The 21110-nt window shown below is 46.6% G+C and overlaps 1 protein-coding gene and 1 long non-coding RNA gene across 3 annotated transcripts; one reads left to right on the top strand and one right to left on the bottom strand.

Moving 5' to 3' along the window:
* Positions 1 to 10136: 10136 nt before the first annotated feature.
* On the bottom strand, positions 10137 to 11941 carry LOC146752920 (zinc finger CCCH domain-containing protein 11A-like). Its single transcript, XM_085531034.1, has 5 exons — positions 11934 to 11941; positions 11656 to 11822; positions 11080 to 11358; positions 10696 to 10766; positions 10137 to 10248 (listed from the first exon to the last, which is right to left on the bottom strand). The coding sequence occupies exons 1-5, from the start codon at positions 11939 to 11941 to the stop codon at positions 10189 to 10191; spliced, it is 585 nt and encodes a 194-aa protein (XP_085387160.1). The 3' UTR covers positions 10137 to 10188.
* A 1141-nt stretch (positions 11942 to 13082) lies between these two features.
* Positions 13083 to 19897, top strand: LOC146752919 (uncharacterized). 2 transcript variants are annotated; one of them, XR_014940291.1, is made up of 5 exons: positions 13083 to 13223; positions 14773 to 15306; positions 15918 to 16027; positions 16334 to 16457; positions 18437 to 19897. It is a non-coding gene; the product is annotated as an uncharacterized LOC146752919 (long non-coding RNA). The 2 variants fall into 2 exon arrangements; XR_014940290.1 differs by having other exon boundaries at positions 15918 to 16457.
* The last annotated feature ends 1213 nt before the right edge of the window (positions 19898 to 21110 follow it).

The following is a 21110-nucleotide window of genomic DNA, read 5'->3' as shown; positions in this document are numbered from 1 at the left end:
AGAAGCAGAACATCTAAATGGTTTGTTGTGGTTGTGTGTTGTGACTGATATCAGTCCTTGGACCTGTTAGACTTCACAGTTGGGTTCAGAGTTTTCACAGCTCATCCTGGCTTTCTGGTGCTCCCTGCACAGTGACACCATCCCTCTGACCCCTTCTGTCACCCCTTTTAGTCCAACTGATTGTGATTTGCATGTAACTCCTCCACGGTGCTTCCAAATTCCTAACCGAGTGGGAAACGAGCCATGGGACCCATCTAATATCTGTAAACATGAAAACACGTGGAACTCCAGTCAACTCTGTTCCCCTAAGGATTAAATGTGAAGCAGCAAATGGTTTGACCTCGTATCACAGCAGACTCTGTACAGAGGATACTACTTGTGTTACAAAAGAGACTGAACACCATCAGCACAAGGCCTTATCAACACTGACTGCACAAAGAGACTGGGGAGTGAGGGCCCATGATACTCTGACGGTATATGGAGCTGCCTCTGGTTCCAGAGGAAACCCCGTTTCAGTCAGTGCTGCCTACGCTGTCCTGTGCAGATGCCCGAAGTCACGTGCAGCAAAAGCATTTACAGATCTCAACTTGAACCTTCAGATCTCCATTCAGGTGAGGTCCAGCAATGCTCATTTTCATCATAAACTGTACAGAAATATTACTTCAGAACCCAACTTTACAGCGTGATCATTTCAAATAGCTCCTCACTGGCAAGAGAAACAGCAATTGAGTCTGTGAGACATTTGGCAGAGCACAAAGTCAAAATCCCCGTGCTGCTTTGTCACACTTTGCCATTAATCTCAGCTCACCTCACACATACAGTGAACAAAAACCTGTTTCCTTCTCTACCTCATAGTCTGCTAAACACGCTGATGAAAACATATTTCCTGAGATGCTCAGACACTGCTGCAACAGCGATCGCATGTGTGTGTAAAAGTGTGTTTTGATACACAGTGCAAAAACATCAAACATGATCTTGGGAAAGTTCAGCTCATGGGAAGTGGTTTCTTCTTGCTGTATTTTTCCATCTCTGCATTATGAATTTTGCAAAGACAGCCGAGCTTCCATCCTACGTACACCCTGAAAATATCCCCTTTGTATTTGTACTTCACATACAAAACACACAACTTTGTCAGACTGTATTTGCAAACACTCACTCATCAGGTCCTGTAGAGGTCAAAGAATTATCACACCCTAGGCAGATTTTTAAGCTTTACACAGGTTTGCATGCAAAGCGGAGATTCATCGTGTGAGCTCAACCACCAAGACCAACACCAGTGCCTACAAACCCTTCAGAGAATGAAGGAAAGCAGTACAAGTAGAACTCCTGAACACCACATTGATTTCCATGCCTTGGTGCCCCTGGAGAGATGGAAGGAAAGGCTTTCAGTATCACATAGTATGATCTGTCATAAGTCATTCACTGAAACTTCAAGATCCAACAGAGACATTAAAGTATTTTCAATTGGGTTTGAGCATCTCTGTAGAAAAAAAAATAATAAAAAATCAGTTATGTACAGTGTTACACATAAAATACAACAGTGTTACACATACAGGTAATAAAAGGCTGAAACTTGCAAGCTGAGACTGGACATGACACTTTCCCTTCAAAATGATGGCTCTATTTTACAAGTGGCAAATCACCCATTGCATTTGACTGCTGGGATTAGTACTGCATTAGTAACTGTTGTTTGGCTTTCATTGCTCTATCCAAAGTCTACACTAAACAGGCTGACTTTACCCATTCTCAAAATCAATCAATACATACGTGAATCTGAAAACACATGAAGCAGAGCAAATTCCAGTCCCTCTACCTTCTCCTGGATGTGGGTTCTTCCAGCAGACTGAGGCTTCTGACCATCCTTGCTTTCTTCTCCTCTTTGGAGTTTGCTCAGGTGCTCGTCTGAGATCCAATCCTTAAGAGCAGTCAGGAGCTCATCAACTTCAGAATTTGGTGGTAGTTGTAATATAGTCACATCATCAGCTATTTCAGCTTTCAACTTGATGATCTTCCAAGCCAAAACCTGAGCAGATGGGCATGCACCAGAGCACATCAGTTCTGCTCATTATCCACTGAATGATGCATGATATGTCAAACAAATAAGAAGTAGATACAGACACCCCATAAAATTCAAAAGATGGTCCTAGCAGCAAGCTTTATTTTCTCTGCCCACTTCCCCCTCATAGAATCTATTCTTTCTCCAACTAATTAACTCATGAAACAAATGAAATTAGAAAAGTTTCCTTATTTCAACAGGTATGCAGAGAATGTTCCATTGCTGAATGGCTTTTGAGTGAATTTCCCACTTTGCCCAACTCTTACTTGATCCCTTCCTGATGCTGCCCTCACTTCCTCCTGCATGAAAGATGTCATCTGTTGCGCCACTTCACCAGTATCCTTACGCATCTCTGCCACTATAAACTGATATTTACACTACAACAAAACAGAACAAGGAATTCTGTTTTTCTTCTGACCTACAAAGGAATCTTGTCCAGGTAAGAAAACACCTTACCTTCAAGATAGATGAAACAAGCTTCTGCTGTCCTTATCTATTGATTTGAGTACTTCTTCCCTAGAATCCCGTCATTTACCTGAAATAAAAGAAAAATACTCAAATATCTGTGTACAGAAAATTCGATTTTTTTGGTAAACAACACTCCGAAATCCTTTGACGGAGTTCCTGAGCAGCAGAGTGATTAAATCAACAACTGCTTTACCCTTTCTCTTCTTGTAAACAAGTGACAGAACAGTAGAGACCGCGCTGCAAAAATGCCTCAAGAACTCAGAAACAGAGAGAGGGAAAGTAATTGACTGCATTCACACCTTTCCTGTCACAGAAAAACCAAGTCATCAGCTTTGCAGACATCCCGTTCAGACAACCAGCAGTGTTAACTCAGACTTGGAGAGTTACTGATCATAGGAAATAATTCCTCTCGATGGATTTCATATGGATTCATTTGCTTCCTCAAGGTCGTCCTGACATTCGGCAATTTCCTTCAGCAGCATTTCAAGCCTTTTCACTTCTGCATCCTTCTGCTGTAGAAATATCACATTCCAAACAGGATGAACCAGATCATTTTAGAAACGATTACAAGCCAAGTTGCAATAAGCGTCCTTACATTACCGCACCTCTTTCAGATTATCTAGAGAGGCTTCTTGCTCCATCAGAGCTTCTTCTTTTCCATGGAGCTGCAAAAATCAAGGGGAAAATGTTGAAATAGCTCCAAAACCTGTTCAATTTTCACTTAATGCCAATTTGGCACTATAAAAAAAAAAAAAAAAAAAAAGGTTGTTGACTGCTATACCTTTGAAGTAGTATCACTCCATAAAATGATGTACTGTTTGCCTCTGAAATCTCTCTCTGAAATCAGTTAATTCAAACACGGTTGGAGTTTTAGTAGCTGAAGCTGGATCCAGGTTTGGAAACAGCTGTGACTTCTTTCTCTCCCAGAGAAATGTAAGATCTGTGTCTCCCTTCCAGTGTTTGAAAAGACCTGAGGTGCAGTGAGAGGAGCCAGAGAGTGTTTCTTCTGCTGCGTTTTATTCCTCACAGAGTGAAAATAGTCACGTCTCAGAGGTGTGAGAATAATCCTATGAATTTTGTGACCAAAGCTTTTGTAAAGGCTTCTTTTTTACTCAGTGATGTTCCAAACACAGAGAAGTCTAAGTCTGTTACGCCCTTCAGACTTACAAGCCTAGCAAGCATATAAAAAAACTTCTGCATAAGTGTTAAGAGCTTTATGCGTCAGCAAGCAAGCTTCCCATTCCTATTTGTGTACAGGTGCCTTATTACACTATTGACAGCTTTTCAGCCTAGAGGTCTGGCGTAGGTTTTGTGTTTCCAGAGAAAATAGTGTGTTGGTAATTTTATTAAGAGAGCCACAAGACAGATTTGGGAAGGGAGACGCATGATCCTCTCCCAAAAGGAAGGAGGCAGCAGTATTGCTGCCCATCAGTCCAAACTGTATCAGCATCTGTCGGTTCCAAATGTCCTTTCCCCACAAAAAAGGCAACACAAAAATCAACTTGGTCTCTCCTTACCATCACCCTCTTCAGGTACGTATCCAGGCTTATTCTTATAACAGAAGAACATCGAAGGCGCATTGAGAAAGCCAGCACGAGCTCTCTGCTCTGGGATAGGTGCTGGTTCATCAGCAATTGTAGCACCATCAGATGGAGGATTGTCTGATGGCACAGTCGTCATCTCAGCTTTGGACAGAAATTGAGCCAAACGTGAAGACTGAATTACTTCAGAACAGCAACACTAACCCCACAGTGCCCTTATTTCTGAGCTGAGCTGTCTGCAGCAATGTGTACTACTGAATCACTGAGTAACTGTGAGGGTTTGACATCCCAGAAAACATTAACCAGCAACTGAAGAGGACTGGTTTCAAATTATTTGGGGGAAGTCTGTGCTTCTTACCAACTAACCTCAGTCTATTACCATGGTAGCTGTTACTGAAACTTTTACTGTTCAAGAAGTCATCCTTTAGTTGCATGCTCCTGAGACAACCAGAACACTGCTCTCAGTCTCTGAAATGTAACAGACAGGTGCATAACAAATATTATAGGTATTAGATATTTGAAACGCATGTAATTACGCACCTGAACAACAGATACTAGCACACTAGGTTGACATTGTGAGTTAGGATTCTGACAGGATCAACAGTTTTCATCACTTGCTTCATTTTGGACTAGGCATACAGAACAGCTAAAGAAAAAGTCATTTTTGAGTAATTCTGAGTGGTCTTTGGAGCATCTACTTGCTCAAGTTTAAAGGAGAATCGCTGAAGAAAAGCTCTGGTATTAGTTTTGCTTGGATTCCAGCAGGCAGTGCATTAGGAGGCAGCATGATTGTTTCTCACCAAACAGATTATACAGTCCCATTGACCTTCCTGCCTTTTTAGCAAAGACAGATCCACATTTCTCCTGTGCAGTATTACGGCTGGCTTTGAAACCTGCAGCACATTCAGTAAGAGAGGGCCATTACTGTGTTTCCCACATAGCTGGATTTGGGCTTTGGCATGAAACAGTGCCACAGTGTAGCTGTAAGCAACACCACGGCATCTCTCCAAACAAGCTGTAGAGCAAGAATGACTTTGTCAGCTACTGACAGATCTGAGGAGCATTCATCAATGATCTTCATTAGGCAGTGCTTTCTTTGAAGACAGGGTTTGTGCACTTCTTGTGCTTCTGCCAACACACCATCATTCATAAACTCATCTGCCTTTCTTTGCCAAAGCTAAGCAACAGTATTTAGATTAATGAGAATCAGCTGGAATGCAAGTAACAAAAAGCATTTGGGGTAATGCAAGCTAGGAACCAACCTCGGCAAGATTCCAGTGTGAACCACATTCTTCATAGCTTCAAATGCTAGGAAAGCATCATCAGTTTTGCCTTCAACTGCATCCAGCACTGCAAGTGCTATACGTGCCTCTTCTTCATAGGCTGCAACCTGAAAGACCTACAAGCAAAGCGAAAAACAAGTTATACCTCGTACACACTGATACTTGGAACAGCTGGTGCATGCCAACAGCCAGGAAGGAATCGGGTAGGAGAAAGTTAACAACATCGCTCATTTTCCTCTGAGACAAGAAAATACTTCTGGAAGAAAGTCAGTGCTCAGGGAGGTCAGTGTCATCCAAGCAGATACAGTTCTACAACTAAGAGAAGTTCTCAACAAATACTGTTTCCCCCTTCACCAGATACATTCTGATACTACCAAATCTCATCGTTAGCACAACCCAAAAGAAACCCAACAACAACTACAAAATAAATAAACAAACACAACAAAAAGCCCAAGCAATGTAAATGTGGCTCATTTCCAGCTGGGACAGACCTGCTTTCTTCAGCTTGTCAGGTATGATGCAATGTGTTGGTTCTAGGAGAAAAGCAATGCTGATAACACACCAATGTTTATAGCTCCTGCTAAGCATGTTGTGCACAGACAAAGCTGTTCTCAGGAAAGGATCCAAGGAGCTGGGAAAGAACAGAATTAGGACAGCTGGTTTACGCTGGCCAAAGGGGTGTTCTGTACAGTATGGCATGGTGCTTAGCCATCTTCTGGGTCTAACCACAGCCAAAAGCTTGTATATTGTCATATAACACCCTCTACTCTACTCTTAGATCAATCCATCTGCACCTGAATGTCCACATGATGGAAATGCTTGTAGAGAGGATCAGTCAGTTCAGGAACATTTTTGTTCTCCCTGATGGTTTCCAAGCTAATCAGAAGTTTCTTTGCCCAATGTATTCCTTCTGGTCACAGAACAATTCAGACTAGCACCCTGTTGAAGAAAAGAAATAGAAGCTATCTCAACAAATCCAAATCAAGTGTTACCTTGTTTGGTTCTTACTGGTTTTTCCCCATGTGCCGGACTGTGTGCTCTGCTGATTCCCATTCCTGCCTCTTCATGCAGCAGGAACCAGTGTGCAGCAGTCTGGTATTTATAAGGCAGACTCTTCTAATGCAGTCTTCAAACAAGAATTTGCCAGCAGTTACTGTTAATTGTTTATTGCCTTCACCCAGGACATGGAAAACCAAATCTAGAAGGAATTGCATTAGAAGACCATTAGTGGTATAATGGAATAATCCATTAGTGGATTATTCCAGCTTGCAGTGCCCACATATTTGGGAAGCTTGCTTCATCACTTCATTCCTACCTTGGCAGTGAGTAGTTACAATTGCTTTATCTTTCTTGTGTAATCATAAATGTTTTAGAGCAAACAGCTGTGTCTTGTGTGCTTTCACAGTGCCAGTACGTGTGCTGGTGACCCACTTTGGAAGTCTGAAAGCAACTTTTAACTACAGCATAAGCTCTTAAAACTCAGGGGATCGAGGTGTACCAGCAATTTAATCTGGTGATATTATCCTCAGGATGATAGGAAAAAGACTGGACTAATGTGACACTGCCTGCTGTAAAACCAAGTTTCTGTAGAACTTCAAATACATTTATTAAAATCCCCTCTCCAAACCAGAAGCACATGATGTCTGTTCAGCCTTCTAATTTCACGTCTTGAAACAATCAAACCCAGCATGCCCCATAGTACCTCTGAGCATGTATTTCTGTGCTTCATGCTAATATGTTCCCAATGCAGCGTTTGCCCCCACACACCGTGTGCACACAGCCTCACCTGGCATAAACAGCTGTATGCGCACAGTGCTGCTGACTTCCCAGCACAGAATGCCCTACCACAAGGTCTAGCCTGGTTCCTTCCAAGCTGCTAAGAGCAGACATAAAACACGCGTTGTTTTAGTTTTGACCCTATATGTGTATAGTTATACAACTGAACACTTAGACAGCCAATAGGTAATGTAATGTAAATGTAAACACAGAGTATACAGATGCTTCATACAAATGATTAATATGATAGAAGGATAAAGGGAAAATGCTCACCAACACTGAAGGTCCACAGTAAAGTCAAAAAAAAAAAAAAAAAAATCACCAGAGGAAGAAATCCTGCCTTAGTGCTGGTCAGCCCTTACATGAGATCTGGGAGAGTTGGAGCCAAGCTCCACCCCTTCCAGTAGCACAGCTGAATTACCTTCACCTGTGCTCCTGCAGCTGACTCATTGCTTGCCTCAGGTGGTCAATCAGAAGTTCAGGCTGTGATCAGTAGTTTCCCATACACTTTGTTAAGGTCAAAATACACTTCACAAAAGCTGGTAAAGCAATTGCTCTGCCAGTTGTCCTCCAACTTTGCTGTCGCTCTAATTTGGCTGTTAAGATCTGCAAGCTCCACCACAAATTACACACCAACTTTGCTTTCTTTCAGAGCTGGTTTTTGAGCACCTGCCATGTGTTCAAGGGATGGACTTCTGCAGGGACTCTCCAGAACTGGCTGGGAACGCAGCTGTCTCAAGCAAACACAAAACAGTCCAAAACTTACTTGAGAACATCTGGCACAACTCCAAACTTGAGTTTCTCACAATGGTGATGTGTTGGTGCGTCTGGGAGGAGGTGACCCAAATTTACAAGGTGGGCATCTCTGTCCTTTTTCCCAGCTGAAATGCATTTGAGGATCCAGACTCAGCAAATATCTTCTCGTCTTGTTTGCATTATCACTTCTGTCTTCAGATTCGTTGTGCTGATTCCCTTAGTTGTCAGAGGGAGCGGGGTGTGACCAGGACTCAGCCGGGCTGTGATCAAACTGCACGTACAGCCTCAGAAACTGCTCAGGAAATGGTTAAAAGAGCCGCTTCTTCTTCCTTGAAACTTCTGGCCTGCTGCAGCTTTGATTCTTTAGGGAAGAACAGACATAGCTGTGATTGTCAGGGTCTGTGTGGTTTGATTCTGGTTTCTGGGGCACGATGAAGTGCGTGGAGTGCAGGGTGATGGCACTCTAAGGACATTTCCATTTGGGTTGGATTTCCAGGTTGCTATGTTCAGTTAGGGGAGTCGTGGCACTGAGGTCTGTGTGCAAGGTCTTGCAGGCAGGCTCAGACTGTGCTGATGGCTGCAGTTGCTGTCACTGTGTGCTTGCAGCCAGCACCCTGCTGCCCAACTCATGCCACCCACGTGTTTCCCTGGCGTGTTGAAACAAGCAGGAAATCCTGAAACTTGGGAGTTTCAAAAGCAGTGTGATTTGTCTCCTCGGGCAAAGTCCTCAGCCAGAACTGCAGTAGAGACACCCCCTGGAGCCAGCAACTGGGGGTCGAAAGTACTGGATTGGAAGGGGTCAGTGCCAGGCACCCAGCTAACCTGTGGAGATAACAATGTGCCTAGAACTAATTTAGCCCTGGACTTCCAGAGAGCCTACTTTGAGTTTTTTCTGTTGCCTACTTGGAGGAATCTCACAGGCTAGAGTGCTCAAAGGTAAGGGGGCCATGAGAGCTGGGCAGCATTTAAATAGCGCTTCTTCGGAGCTCAGGATTGGTGCATCCCTCAGAGAAGGAAATAGGGAAGGGGGGTGTCCTGGAAATGGGTGATGCTGAGATGGTGAAGATGTTGAACACCTTCTTTACTTTGGTTTTCACTTCAGTGACTGCCCCTTGGGACTCCTGGGCCCTGGAGGGAAGAGAGAGAGCTTGAGAAATGGAGAGCTTCCCTCTGGGTGAGGAGGGGGTGATCTGAGAGCATCTGGTTGGGATCAGCGTGCACAATCCATAGACTCTGATGGGATGCATCCACATGTGTGGAGGGAGCTGGCAGAGGTGATTGTCAAACTCTTTATCATCTTTGACAGGTCTTGGAGAAGTGCCTGAAAGCTGGAGGAGAGCCTGTGACACTGCAGTCTTCAGAAAGGGCAAGGAGGAGGATCCGGTAAACTGCAGGGCAGTCGGTCTCACCTCTCCCTGGAAAGGTGGTGGAACAGCTTGGTCTGGATGCCATCTCCAGGCAACTGGAAGGGAAGAAGTTTACCAGCAGTAGACAGCTTGGATTCACCGGGGAAATGTCATGCTCAGCCAACCCTGCAGCCTTCTGTGATGGCATCACCAGCTGGGTAGATGTGGGGAGAGCAGTGGATGTGATCTACCTTGACTTCAGCAAGGCTTTTGATACTGTCTCACATGACATCCTGGTAACAAAGCTGAGAAAGTGTGGGATAGATGAGTGGATGGTAAGCTGGGCTGAGAACTGTCTGACTGGCCGAGCTCAGAGGGTTTTGATCACCAGCACAGCGTCCAGTTATAGACCTGTGTTCCCCGGGGTTTGTTGATGTGTCTGGTCTTGTTCAGTATCTTCACTGATGACCTTGATGAGGGGATAGTGTCCACGCTCAGTAAGTACACCTATGATACAAAGCTGGGAGGAATGGCTGACACACCTGAAGTCTGTGCTGCCATTCAGCAAGACCTGGATAGACTGGAGAGCTGGGCACTAATAAACAAGAAGTGGTTTAACAAAAGCAAGTGCAGAGTCTTGAATCTGGGAAGGAATAGCAGCAATTATCAGTACAAGGGCATGCAATGTTGTGTGGGCACATGGGTGTGCAAAGGAAGAACAGTGCTGGGATGGGCTGTGGTGGGCCGAAGATGCATAGTGGACCGAAGATGGTAGATGCTACTCTGGACCAAAAGTCATGCAGCAGCTCATGGAGTGTCACTGGACAAATCAGGCTGTGAGCTCTTTGTGAATCTCTAATTGTGATGGTTTATTGATTGACTGCAATCAAACTACAAGTACTGAGTTGGGCAGCAACTGAAACACCGCGCACTGCAGCCGCTGCCTTGTGATGTTTCTCCTCTCAGTCTTTCAGCTGCAGCTTCTGCATCATCTCTGCAAGGCTGTTCATCGCTGCAGAGAACTGGAAAGAAACAAAGCAAGCGTAGAAGTAGGACAGGAAAAATCTAGGGAGATCTCATGAAGAAACTCTGACCAGTAAACATCCAGAATGGCCCCGTGTGGAACAGCATGTTCCTTTCATTCAGGTCACTGACACTACTTCCCAGGACACACTGCCTATGCTCTGTCGTGGAAAGGCTGTTTCAAAGGTTGCAGTGCCCGACATGGCAAGCTTCTTTATCACAGCAAAACCTTCTGGCTGTTACCAACCACATCCTTCTCAAGCCAGAGGAAGGCGTCCAAGCTCCCCATGGCAGCTCTCACTGACAGTGTCATTTCCTCAAACACACAGCTGGCTGCTTTTCTATTCCATTGCTTCCCTCAGGATTTTACCATCTCTTTCATATCTGACAGATGGAGGCACTGAGACCAACAAGAGAATGCGTGTCTGTGTTCACCAAGGACTCACCTCTATATGTGCAGCTCTCTGAGAAGCCTTTTTCAATTCCCTTCTCCTTTCTTTTTGTCGTTGTCTTCTTTCTATAAAGCAAGAATACCAATGAATTCATTTTGTTAACAGCAAAACTGCAGAAACATGGGTGCTGTGAAAACAAATGGCAGTCCAATGACAAAGCAAATGGGACTAGGAAGCCTCTCAGACATTTCCAGGGGGACATACAGAAGACCACTGTGAAATTAACAGAAAGAGATGCATTTAGGTATTCTGGCACCTCACTGCCTTTGGACTTTGTAGCCTTCAACTCTTATCCCCTCTACAGAGCAGGAAAAAGCAAGCCCTAAGCAAACTCAATGTGTTGCACTTCACCAGGACGGTACCGCAGCACCTTCTTACCTCTTTGCTTGGAGCTCAGTGCTGGGGCAGGCCCAGGGTGTGCTGCTGGGGCCGGCACACTGTCTCTGTTCTGGCCTCTGGCTCTTTTGGTAGCAGGCAACTGCGCTGCAGTCTGTTTCTCTTTGTCCAAACCCTTGTGTTTACACCCAGCCAGGGTCTTGGAGACAGAGCTGGGACCTGCTGTTACAGGAAGCCCTCCAGCCTGAAGATGAGCTTTCTCTGAAAGCACTTCCTGCACCACTTTCGCATAGATGTTTCCATTTGGCTCCAGGCATACATCTGTTATAATCAAGAAAGGAGAAGCAGTAAGATTTAAAGAGTGACCAAGGCTAATTTCTGTAGCAAAATGGGCCACAATACTAGGAAATCTCATCTTGCGTGTTCACAGTAGCGGATCTTAGGATCTGAGCTGAAGGGTGGGTTTGCATTTCAAATCTGGACAGGGAAGGTAATTGTAAATCCCAGGGATGAAGACCTCAAGCAACACGCAGCAAAAGGAGTATGAAGAAAGAATGGACAGAAAGCCTAACTAGAAAGACATTGAATCAAACCCTGATGCCTGTTGTGCATCTGTACCTCTCCTGGGTGCCACGTCACAGGCTGCAGTCCTCCCCAGACTTTCCGCAAGGCTGCGCTTGGCTGGAAGACCGCTTGTGTCAGCTTCTGGCAGAAAGGAACAAGCAATACTTGAAGAGCATCTCCTGGGAGGAAGATTTGAGCGCAGCCAACCACCAACTTCCACTCTTCAAGTGTAGTTCCTACCATTTGCCTTTTTGCTGCTACAGCATGGTGCCATTTCTGCAGTAAGCACAGATCTGCAGTGGACTTCCTTCACTCTTCCATCACACACGCACCCCTCCATGCAGCCCTATTTAGAAATACCCACATTCTGGAAAATACAGACAAAAAAGAAACAGGCAGAAAAGCGGCACTAATACTTTGTCACTGGTGGGAATCTCCACAGAAAGTGCTGTGCTAAAGGTGTGAGGTTAAGGGATCATCACTGTCACGATAAAAGTGATAGCATGGAAGATTTAGCGATGGCGTGCTGACTAGAAGGAAAAAACAACACTTACCTTGGAGCTTGTTCATTTTCTCTCCTATCATCGGATATCTTCTCATCATCTACGTAGCTCTGAGGTTGGCCAAAGCCTGTTGCCATGAGCTTTGCTAAACGCAACAGTGCTGTGGCTCAGAGGTATTACACCGGCACATAACATAGGAGAACTCCATAACCCAAGTGTCGAGGGAAGAAGGAAGGGGAACTGTTACAATTAATTACGTTCACTAAATTGATAATTGTAGGCTTCTTGTCACACACTACTGCCTACAGCAAAACAGCACAGATGTTGACAACTGTGATTTCTGCATACAAGCAACCACTCGAGGCTGAGCACACTCTCCTGTCTCTTTGCCATGCCTAGAAAGACCCAGAAGAGCTCAGCGTTCTCTTGCTGTTAGTTTACATCCTCCAAGCACTTCCAAAGGCACGCTGCTCTGTAGAAAAAGCTGAGCTGCCCAGAAAGTTTGTGCAGGAAGAAGGCAGCAGTGTCAGTGCACGTCATCCTGGGGGATCTGAAAGCATTTGTGAAGAGAACAGGGAAAGAAGAGGGAAGAGAGCAAAACCAACAGGCACTAGCACTGCTGCCCACAGGGGGCGGGGCTTGAGGCAGGGCCTGTGCCAGAGGGGGGCCTGGCACAGTTAGGGCCAGCTCAGGGCCCAGAGCAGAGGGGGAGCAGGCAGAGGCAGGGCCTTGGGGCCCAGGATGGAGGAGGACCAGGCACAGCTGGGGCCAGCTCAGGGCCCAGAGCAGAGGGGGACCAGGCACAGCTGAGGCCACTGCAGGGCCCAGGTGAGAGGGGAACCCAGCACAGTCGGGGCTGCTTTGGGGCCTGGGCCGGAAGGGGGCCCGGCACAGCCAGGGCCTATCCCCCTTTTTTGCACATATGAAATGCTCCCAGCTGTGCTGCACAGCAGAACATCTTTCAATGGAGATGAAAGCCTGTGAAATGAAAGAATCCTTTCTTATTTCTTTCACATTTGTGTTTGTTGACTGCAGTTCCAACCAGGTGGACTCGCAGTGTCTTGCAAGTGCCACCTGGAAGCAGGTACAGACTGGAGACACAGCACCCTCAATGTCCAGGTGAGTAACAGCAGCCAAGGAGGCCTTTGGGCTCTGCAGGGTCCAAGTGTGGAGCATTACACACAGGAACAGCTGACTATAAAGACAGTGGCAGAGCTGCAGAGCTTGCCATAGTAGGGAGGCACAGTGGCTCAGCTCATTTCCCACAGTAACACAGGAAATAAGAGCCATGAGGGAAATGCAGATGCCTTCTGCCCCCATCAGAGGGGAGGAATGAGCTGCACTTCCACAGAGACATTCATTCCTCTCACAGCCACTCACACCTCAGGTGTGGAGGGATGAGCTGGGGCTGCTGGTGGCAGCTGTGGAACACTGCCATCTGTGGTGCTCCATCCTACCCTGGAGGTGGGCATGTAGAGCTGAGGACTGCACAAATGACTGCAAGCAGAGATGTAGCAGAGGGAACATAAAGCATTTAATAACTTATCATACAAAGCAATGAGTAATAGAAATGACAATATTTCCAACCAAATATCCCCCATCCTAGCAGTCATATCTGATCTCTACAATCCCACCCAAACAATTTCCCAGCCCCCTCCAATTCCTCCTCACTATCCCACCCCTGAATTTCCCTCCCCCAATTCCCACACAGTAATTGCCCACACTAATTACCAGCATGCAGGTTATAGAGAACACCTGTTCCTTGTGTGCAAACACCTGAAAAAAAGAAGTGGCAGGGAACTGGAGGTCTGTAGTAGGTTGTGGAGGCTCTGCATAGAGCATAACCCCAGACCACAACCCCATCAGCTGCTGGGGCAGCAGCATCCCTGTCATTGGGGGATGTTGCCAGTGGTGGACAGGGACACAGGGAGAAGCCACACCTTGGTGTAGCTCTGATCTGCTCATGTCCAGTCCAATCCTCTATAGCACTTTCCATCTTCTGTCCTTTGTTCTTAACCGTATCCTTCCTTCTCTTCTACTCTTTTCCTTTCCTTTAGTTGTCTTACCTGTATCTGCTTTTCCCCTCTTCTGTTCTTTTACTGCTCTGGTCAGCATCCAGTGTCTGCACCGCAACTATAGGTTTTGGGATGGAGAAAGGTACACAGGGCATAGATTTGTACAAGAAAAGCTCTCTTGCTGTGCCCAGCAGATGACAAAAAGGAGTCCTCAGGACCACAAAGGCAGCTTGTTTCTCCAAAGGCCACAGCGTAAGCTCGTGTAACTGGGAAGGACTCTGTTATACATCTCCTAAAAGTGCCTTTGAATGAATAATTTTCTGGTCTTGTTTCCAATTGTTGCTCAGAGAAAATGAGGTTTTTATCCTTGTATCTTTGCAGGAAGACAGAGAGGAGGGAACCTGTTTGGTGAAATGCTCAGGTGCTGTTTCCTTCCTTGCACCAACAGCCTGTTTGTGTCCACACGATGCCAGTTGTCCTCCTGACAGTTTCTACCGGTCCTTCTCCGAGTCCTTCTGCTAAGCACTGCTATTTCTGTATCCTCGGGGCCCTGTTAGGACTAAAAAGAGGAGCAGATAACAGATGGAAGGATCTGGCCTTCTGGTGGGTGATAGCCACCTGCATGTCCTGTTCCTGCTTTCTCTTTTCCTCAGGTGGCATTGTGCTTCCCAAGGAGCATATGGACCTTTTAGATGGGAGTGTGCAGCAAGGAACACATGGGGTCTCAGCTTCCTTCCTGCCCTGCACCTGAGTGAGAAACATTGTGACCTGCTCAGGAGGCAAGATGTCATGTCAGGGAAGTGTGTTTTCCTTGTTGTTTTTTTGTCATCTGTGCTTTGCTTTGCTGTGTTATTTTTTTTCCTTTGCAGTGCTATGGTTTTCTTTCCTATTTGGTGTTTTCTTTGTTGTTTTGTTTTTTTTTTAATAAGTTTGTTTCTGTTTTTCCTTGTCTTAGTTTTTTGCTTTTGTTTGATTTATTATTTTTTCTTTGCTTTTATTTATTTATCTTTTTTTTTTAAATTTTGTGTTGTTTCCTAGAATCCTTCAAGGTTTATTTGTTGTTGTTGTGTTTTTCATCTATGCTTTGCTATTTTTCTTTAGATACGCTGTATGAGAACTGTTGAATCACAGCCTGAGCCACTGATTATCACCTAGGGAAAGGACCTGGTCAGTCCTGGTTAGTACAGGTGAGGGCAATGCAGCTGAGTGACTGGAAGGGATGGAGCCTGGCTGCACCTCTCTTACAGCTCATTTTTGAAGGCTGACTGCCCCTGGGTGGTACTTTTTTCTGAGGATTTCTCCGCTGTGGAGTTTGTTCTGTGCAATTCTATCCTCAGAGGTGGGTGAGCCGTTCTTTCCTTGCCTTTGTAATATGTTCCCATTGTGCCAGTTATTCTGCTATTACAGATGCTCTGTGTTTTTTTTTTTTTATATTTCTTTTGTGTGTTTATTTTAAAACTTTGATTCCCTGGTCTTTGGCTTGATTTTTTCTTTATTGGTGTTTGTATTGCTATTTTTTATTTTTTTTCTTTCTTTTGCTGACTCATGTTCTGCTTTACGGTGGCATTTGCAAGAGACTGTGAATTCTCCTGGTTCAAATTGCAGTTGGCTTAATCAAATGTGTAAGAAATATATAAGGGCTGCTGAGGCCAGGCTGGAGTTGCATTTCTTTATGAACTGGGGTGTTGCTGCGGATGCGTTTCTCTCCTGTTTTGTCTCTTTTGTGGCTGTTCAAGAATATTTGAACGTGCAATGTCAGTGTTTGTTGCCATCCTGCTTTCTCTTCTCTGTCTTGCAGGTCAGCTCGTGCTAGAAGTCAATGGTATCACTGTATGAATGGAGGTCAGTTTAGGAGCAGCTGCTGATGGAAGGAATCAAGACCAGGCTAATAAATGGAAGCTTCTCCTGGTAAGGTGTCAGAGGTGGCAGTAATGATGTCTGTCATCGTTAAAACCAGAGGGCAGGATCATCCGACTGCTTGCTGACTGATACTTGGGAGTATCTCGTTCTTCAGCTGAACAGTAAGAAAGCTGAACATGCTGAGCCATTACGGCTTGTGCTGAAGTTGTGAATGTGCCCCCAGATGTTTCCTTTAGTGGTAAATCATGTTCTGGCACTGTGGTAGCCCTATCTCTGGCATGATCTGGAGCACCGTATCTTCTTGCGAGCCTTGTGTGCCTTTTTCCATGAACCTTGCTTTCTTTCTCTCTTCAGATTAAGTGCAGCGTGCTACCTCGTCTTTGGTGGATTAATCCAGGAGGCTGTTAGAAGGCCAAATGCAATGTTCATTACATGGAGTGACACGATGGGAATGGACTGCCGTTGCCACCAGGCAAAAGTGAGTTTCTTATGTCATGAATGATATAATTTTGATTATTCAGAGCAGTTGCAGCCCCTTGCAGGGCTCCTTTCCCCCTTGCAGGGCTCCTTTTCCAATTCTGTAATGCTTGACTCTTTCAGGGCTGCTTTTCCTTGCTCCTTTCCCCCTTGCAGGGCTCCTTTCCCCCTTGCAGGGCTCCTTTCCCCCTTGCAGGGCTCCTTTCCCCCTTGCAGGGCTCCTTTCCCCCTTGCAGGGCTCCTTTCCCCCTTGCAGGGCTCCTTTCCCCCTTGCAGGGCTCCTTTCCCCCTTGCAGGGCTCCTTTCCCCCTTGCAGGGCTCCTTTCCCCCTTGCAGGGCTCCTTTCCCCCTTGCAGGGCTCCTTTCCCCCTTGCAGGGCTCCTTGCCCCCTTGCAGGGCTCCTTGCCCCCTTGCAGGGCTCCTTGCCCCCTTGCAGGGCTCCTTGCCCCCTTGCAGGGCTCCTTGCCCCCTTGCAGGGCTCCTTGCCCCCTTGCAGGGCTCCTTGCCCCCTTGCAGGGCTCCTTGCCCCCTTGCAGGGCTCCTTGCCCCCTTGCAGGGCTCCTTGCCCCCTTGCAGGGCTCCTTGCCCCCTTGCAGGGCTCCTTTTCCAATTCTGTAATGCTTGACTCTTTCAGGGCTGCTTTTCCTTGCTCCTTTCCCCCTTGCAGGGCTCCTTTCCCCCTTGCAGGGCTCCTTTCCCCCTTGCAGGGCTCCTTTCCCCCTTGCAGGGCTCCTTTCCCCCTTGCAGGGCTCCTTTCCCCCTTGCAGGGCTCCTTTCCCCCTTGCAGGGCTCCTTTCCCCCTTGCAGGGCTCCTTTCCCCCTTGCAGGGCTCCTTTCCCCCTTGCAGGGCTCCTTTCCCCCTTGCAGGGCTCCTTTCCCCCTTGCAGGGCTCCTTTCCCCCTTGCAGGGCTCCTTTCCCCCTTGCAGGGCTCCTTTCCCCCTTGCAGGGCTCCTTTCCCCCTTGCAGGGCTCCTTTCCCCCTTGCAGGGCTCCTTTCCCCCTTGCAGGGCTCCTTTCCCCCTTGCAGGGCTCCTTTCCCCCTTGCAGGGCTCCTTTCCCCCTTGCAGGGCTCCTTTCCCCCTTGCAGGGCTCCTTTCCCCCTTGCAGGGCTCCTTTCCCCCTTGCAGGGCTCCTTTCCCCCTTGCAGGGCTCCTTTCCCCCTTGCAGGGCTCCTTTCCCCCTTGCAGGGCTCCTTTCCCCCTTGCAGGGCTCCTTTCCCCCTTGCAGGGCTCCTTTCCCCCTTGCAGGGCTCCTTTCCCCCTTGCAGGGCTCCTTTCCCCCTTGCAGGGCTCCTTTACCAATTCTGTAATTCTTTTCTCTTTGTTGTCTGCTTTTCCTTGCTCTTTTTCCCTTTCAAAGCCCCTTTCATATTCTGTAATGCTTTTCTCTTTCAGGGCTGCTTTTCCTTGTTCTTTTTTCCTTTCAGGGCTGCTTGTCCTTCTTGGAGCCCCTTTTTGCCCTTGCGGAGCCCTTTTTTGCCCTTGCGGAGCCCTTTTTTGCCCTTGCGGAGCCCCTTTTTGCCCTTGCGGAGCCCCTTTTTGCCCTTGCGGAGCCCCTTTTTGCCCTTGCGGAGCCCCTTTTTGCCCTTGCGGAGCCCCTTTTTGCCCTTGCGGAGCCCCTTTTTGCCCTTGCGGAGCCCCTTTTTGCCCTTGCGGAGCCCCTTTTTGCCCTTGCGGAGCCCCTTTTTGCCCTTGCGGAGCCCCTTTTTGCCCTTGCGGAGCCCCTTTTTGCCCTTGCGGAGCCCCTTTTTGCCCTTGCGGAGCCCCTTTTTGCCCTTGCGGAGCCCCTTTTTGCCCTTGCGGAGCCCCTTTTTGCCCTTGCGGAGCCCCTTTTTGCCCTTGCGGAGCCCCTTTTTGCCCTTGCGGAGCCCCTTTTCATATTCTGTAGTGCTTTTCTCTTTCAGGGCTGCTTTTCCTTCTTGGAGCCCCTTTTCCCCTTGCGGAGCCCCTTTTCATATTCTGTAATGCTTTTCTCTTTCAGGGCTGCTTTTCCATCTTGGAGCCCGTTTTGCCCTTGCGGAGCCCGTTTTGCCCTTGCAGAGCCCGTTTTGCCCTTGCGGAGCCCGTTTTGCCCTTGCGGAGCCCCTTTTGCCCCGGTCCCGTGGCCCATTGCTCTGCCGGGGCGATGGGCCCTGCCACCTGCTTTGCAACAGGGCAACCAGCAGCAGCTACAGCCGCTTTGTAAAGGAGCACGTGCTGGGTAAGGCAGGTCTGTTCTGGGCTATAGGCAGAGTGCTGTTGGGTTTGAGAAGGTTTTCTCTCAAGTTTGTTGTTCTGTGGTAAGTACATAACATTGTTTTTGTTGCTAATGAGGAAAAGAGATGTGTTTTTTTTTAATAGGTAGATGTTGCAAAATGCTGTAAGCTCTGCTTTGGTTCAGCGTTTTGTTTTGGCCTTCCCAGCTATGCAGTGGTAGGGCAGGTTGCTGTGTGCCAACACCAGCGAGCCTGGGAGGAGTTCTCAGTTGCTTTGCACAGCTTTGTCTTTTGATGTTGTTGGTGCAGAGGTGTTGGAATAAAATATCATGATGGTCACATCAAGCTGCTATTCCAGCCTATTTCTCTAGGGCAAGTGAGCTGGAAAACCAAGAAAGGATCCATCTTGTTGTAGACTTTTTTTTCCTTCCCTCTGTGTGAGACTACTGGGAAGCGCTGCTGCAGTTCTGTGTTGGTGTGGGCTTGGACCTGATGATGAGAGATGAGTGTGAGCTGAATGTAACTTGTATCAGCTATTTCAGCTTTAGTTGCTCTGGCTAAGTTTCGGTTATTTATCAGGGTAGTTTGTCTGCCGAAGGGACATCTGTTTGTCACCTTAGCTTCTCCCCTTAGTTTCTCCTGTGCTAGGAGAAGAGGCTGAGGTTGTCACCCACCTAAAGGCTTTCAGCATGCAACAGATTGAATTCACTCAGTTAAGCGTTTCTCGAGTTTTCCAGTGCAGGCTAAAAACTGTAAATGATGGAGGAACTGAGACAGTGGGTGTGAGTGAAGAGGGAGGAACAAAACTGTGATGTCTCCCAGATGTTAAAGAAATTTCTGTGCAGGTGAAGAAAGGTGCTGTCTGTCCAATATCATTTCTATTCCAAACCTTCAATATTGCAGCTGACGGCAGAAAATGTGCAGTAAAACATGGGGAGGCCACTGGGTAATATCCACTGTAAAGTGTTAATTGCCTATTGAGGCTGTAAACTATGTCAATATGCCTGGATCTGAGTTATTGACAGACTCCTATTTATTCCAGCCTCACAAAGCTGGGCTCTTTAGAACTGGGCTCTAATCAGTCATGCTTTACTGGTCCCACCAAGAAGCACCAGTCAATAAACGCGCTTGCTGCCTTAACCCTTTGAAGTTTGTAAAATTACAAGTGGGATTGATAACATTGATTTGGGGAGAACAACTGACAGTGGAAACCCTTTGGAAATAAAAGCTGCCTGTGGTAAATGACACCTCCTCAGGAGCAATGGTTATTCTGGGTCTGTGGGCTGAATCTCAGCTCTGTTGTCCTGCCAGCACCTGAGGCCTGAGCTGGAGGAAGGAGGAACTGCATATCCATGAACTGAAACCCCCAAAGCATTCTGCCTTTCCAGGATCAATGGGTTTCTGAGTCTGAGCTTCCGCATCTCGCGTTATTGCTGCTGAGTGTTGATGTGAAGGAGCTGTGGTGGCATTTGAGGTGGGAAAGAAGCATCAAGCAAAGGGCCAAGTGCTGTTCAGTCTGGGCTGGGGGAGGAGGAGGAGAAGGTGATGCTGTGGCTTGACATAGTCTGTAACCAGAAGAGGTCCTGGGATCATAGTAGAGAATTAGAAATGAGGCAGAAAACCCTTCCTGTTGCATTTTCGTATTAAATATGTTTGTCCTATAAATGAATCTTGTTTAACTGTTTCCTCCTCAGTCGTTTTTCTTTGATTCTGCTCTTCTTCTAAACTGATGTGATTTCATGCTAAATGTAGGATGCAAGTCTGTCCTTGCTCAGACCCCTCAGCATTCTGGAGTAAGATCCTGCAATGTTGGTTTTTGCAGACCTACAATATGACGTAGCTCCTGGTGCAGGAAAAAAGCATTGGATGGTTCAAGCCTTGTGATACTTCACTGACAAGCTGTGCTGTTTTTTTAAGCCCTGTGCTATGCTTGTTCTTCATGCTAAATGGTGTTTTGATCATTTGTATTATAATAATTCATACTAATTAATTTGTAATTCCTAAATTAAGTGCACATGGGTTTCAAGCAGAGAGGTTACACTCAGATTAACTATTGATTTTGGTCTTTGCTGTGAAGAAATTTAGATCTCGTGTCTTTCAGATTTAAGACAGCCATCTTGACATCTATTAAGAGAGAGATACAGTTAAGAATCAGATTTTGTGCCTGAAAATATGCTTGCCTGGTGACTTTTGGGATCTGTTCTGCACACAGTACTGCATTCCTTAAGGCACCAACTGCTATACGTGCTGCAATGCCACTCAGCAGTGAATTGGTGCTCTTGCAGATGCTGATATTATTAATGTCTTCTCAAAGAAACTGTGATTTTAAGAAAATCCAAGTTGAGTAGAGTCTCTGTGAAATAAACAGCTGTTTTAAATACATATGATGCTTTTGCACCCTGCGGAGTAATGCTTTAAACAACCACTCCCAAACTGCAAAGGAAAATAAGGTGTTTGATT

Source organism: Coturnix japonica, unplaced genomic scaffold (assembly GCF_054131305.1).
Source record: "Coturnix japonica strain WE unplaced genomic scaffold, WE-NBRP24 Scf040, whole genome shotgun sequence".
Taxonomy (NCBI): Eukaryota; Metazoa; Chordata; class Aves; order Galliformes; family Phasianidae; genus Coturnix; species Coturnix japonica.
This window is presented reverse-complemented; position numbering and strand designations above follow the sequence as displayed.

Coding starts and splice junctions, on each gene's coding strand:
- LOC146752920 (XM_085531034.1), bottom strand. Junction 11,359..11,655: donor TGACGTGGCACCCAGGAGAG/GTACAGATGCAC, acceptor TGATTATAACAG/ATGTATGCCTGGAGCCAAAT. Junction 10,249..10,695: donor AGAGAGCTGCACATATAGAG/GTGAGTCCTTGG, acceptor GTTTCTTTCCAG/TTCTCTGCAGCGATGAACAG.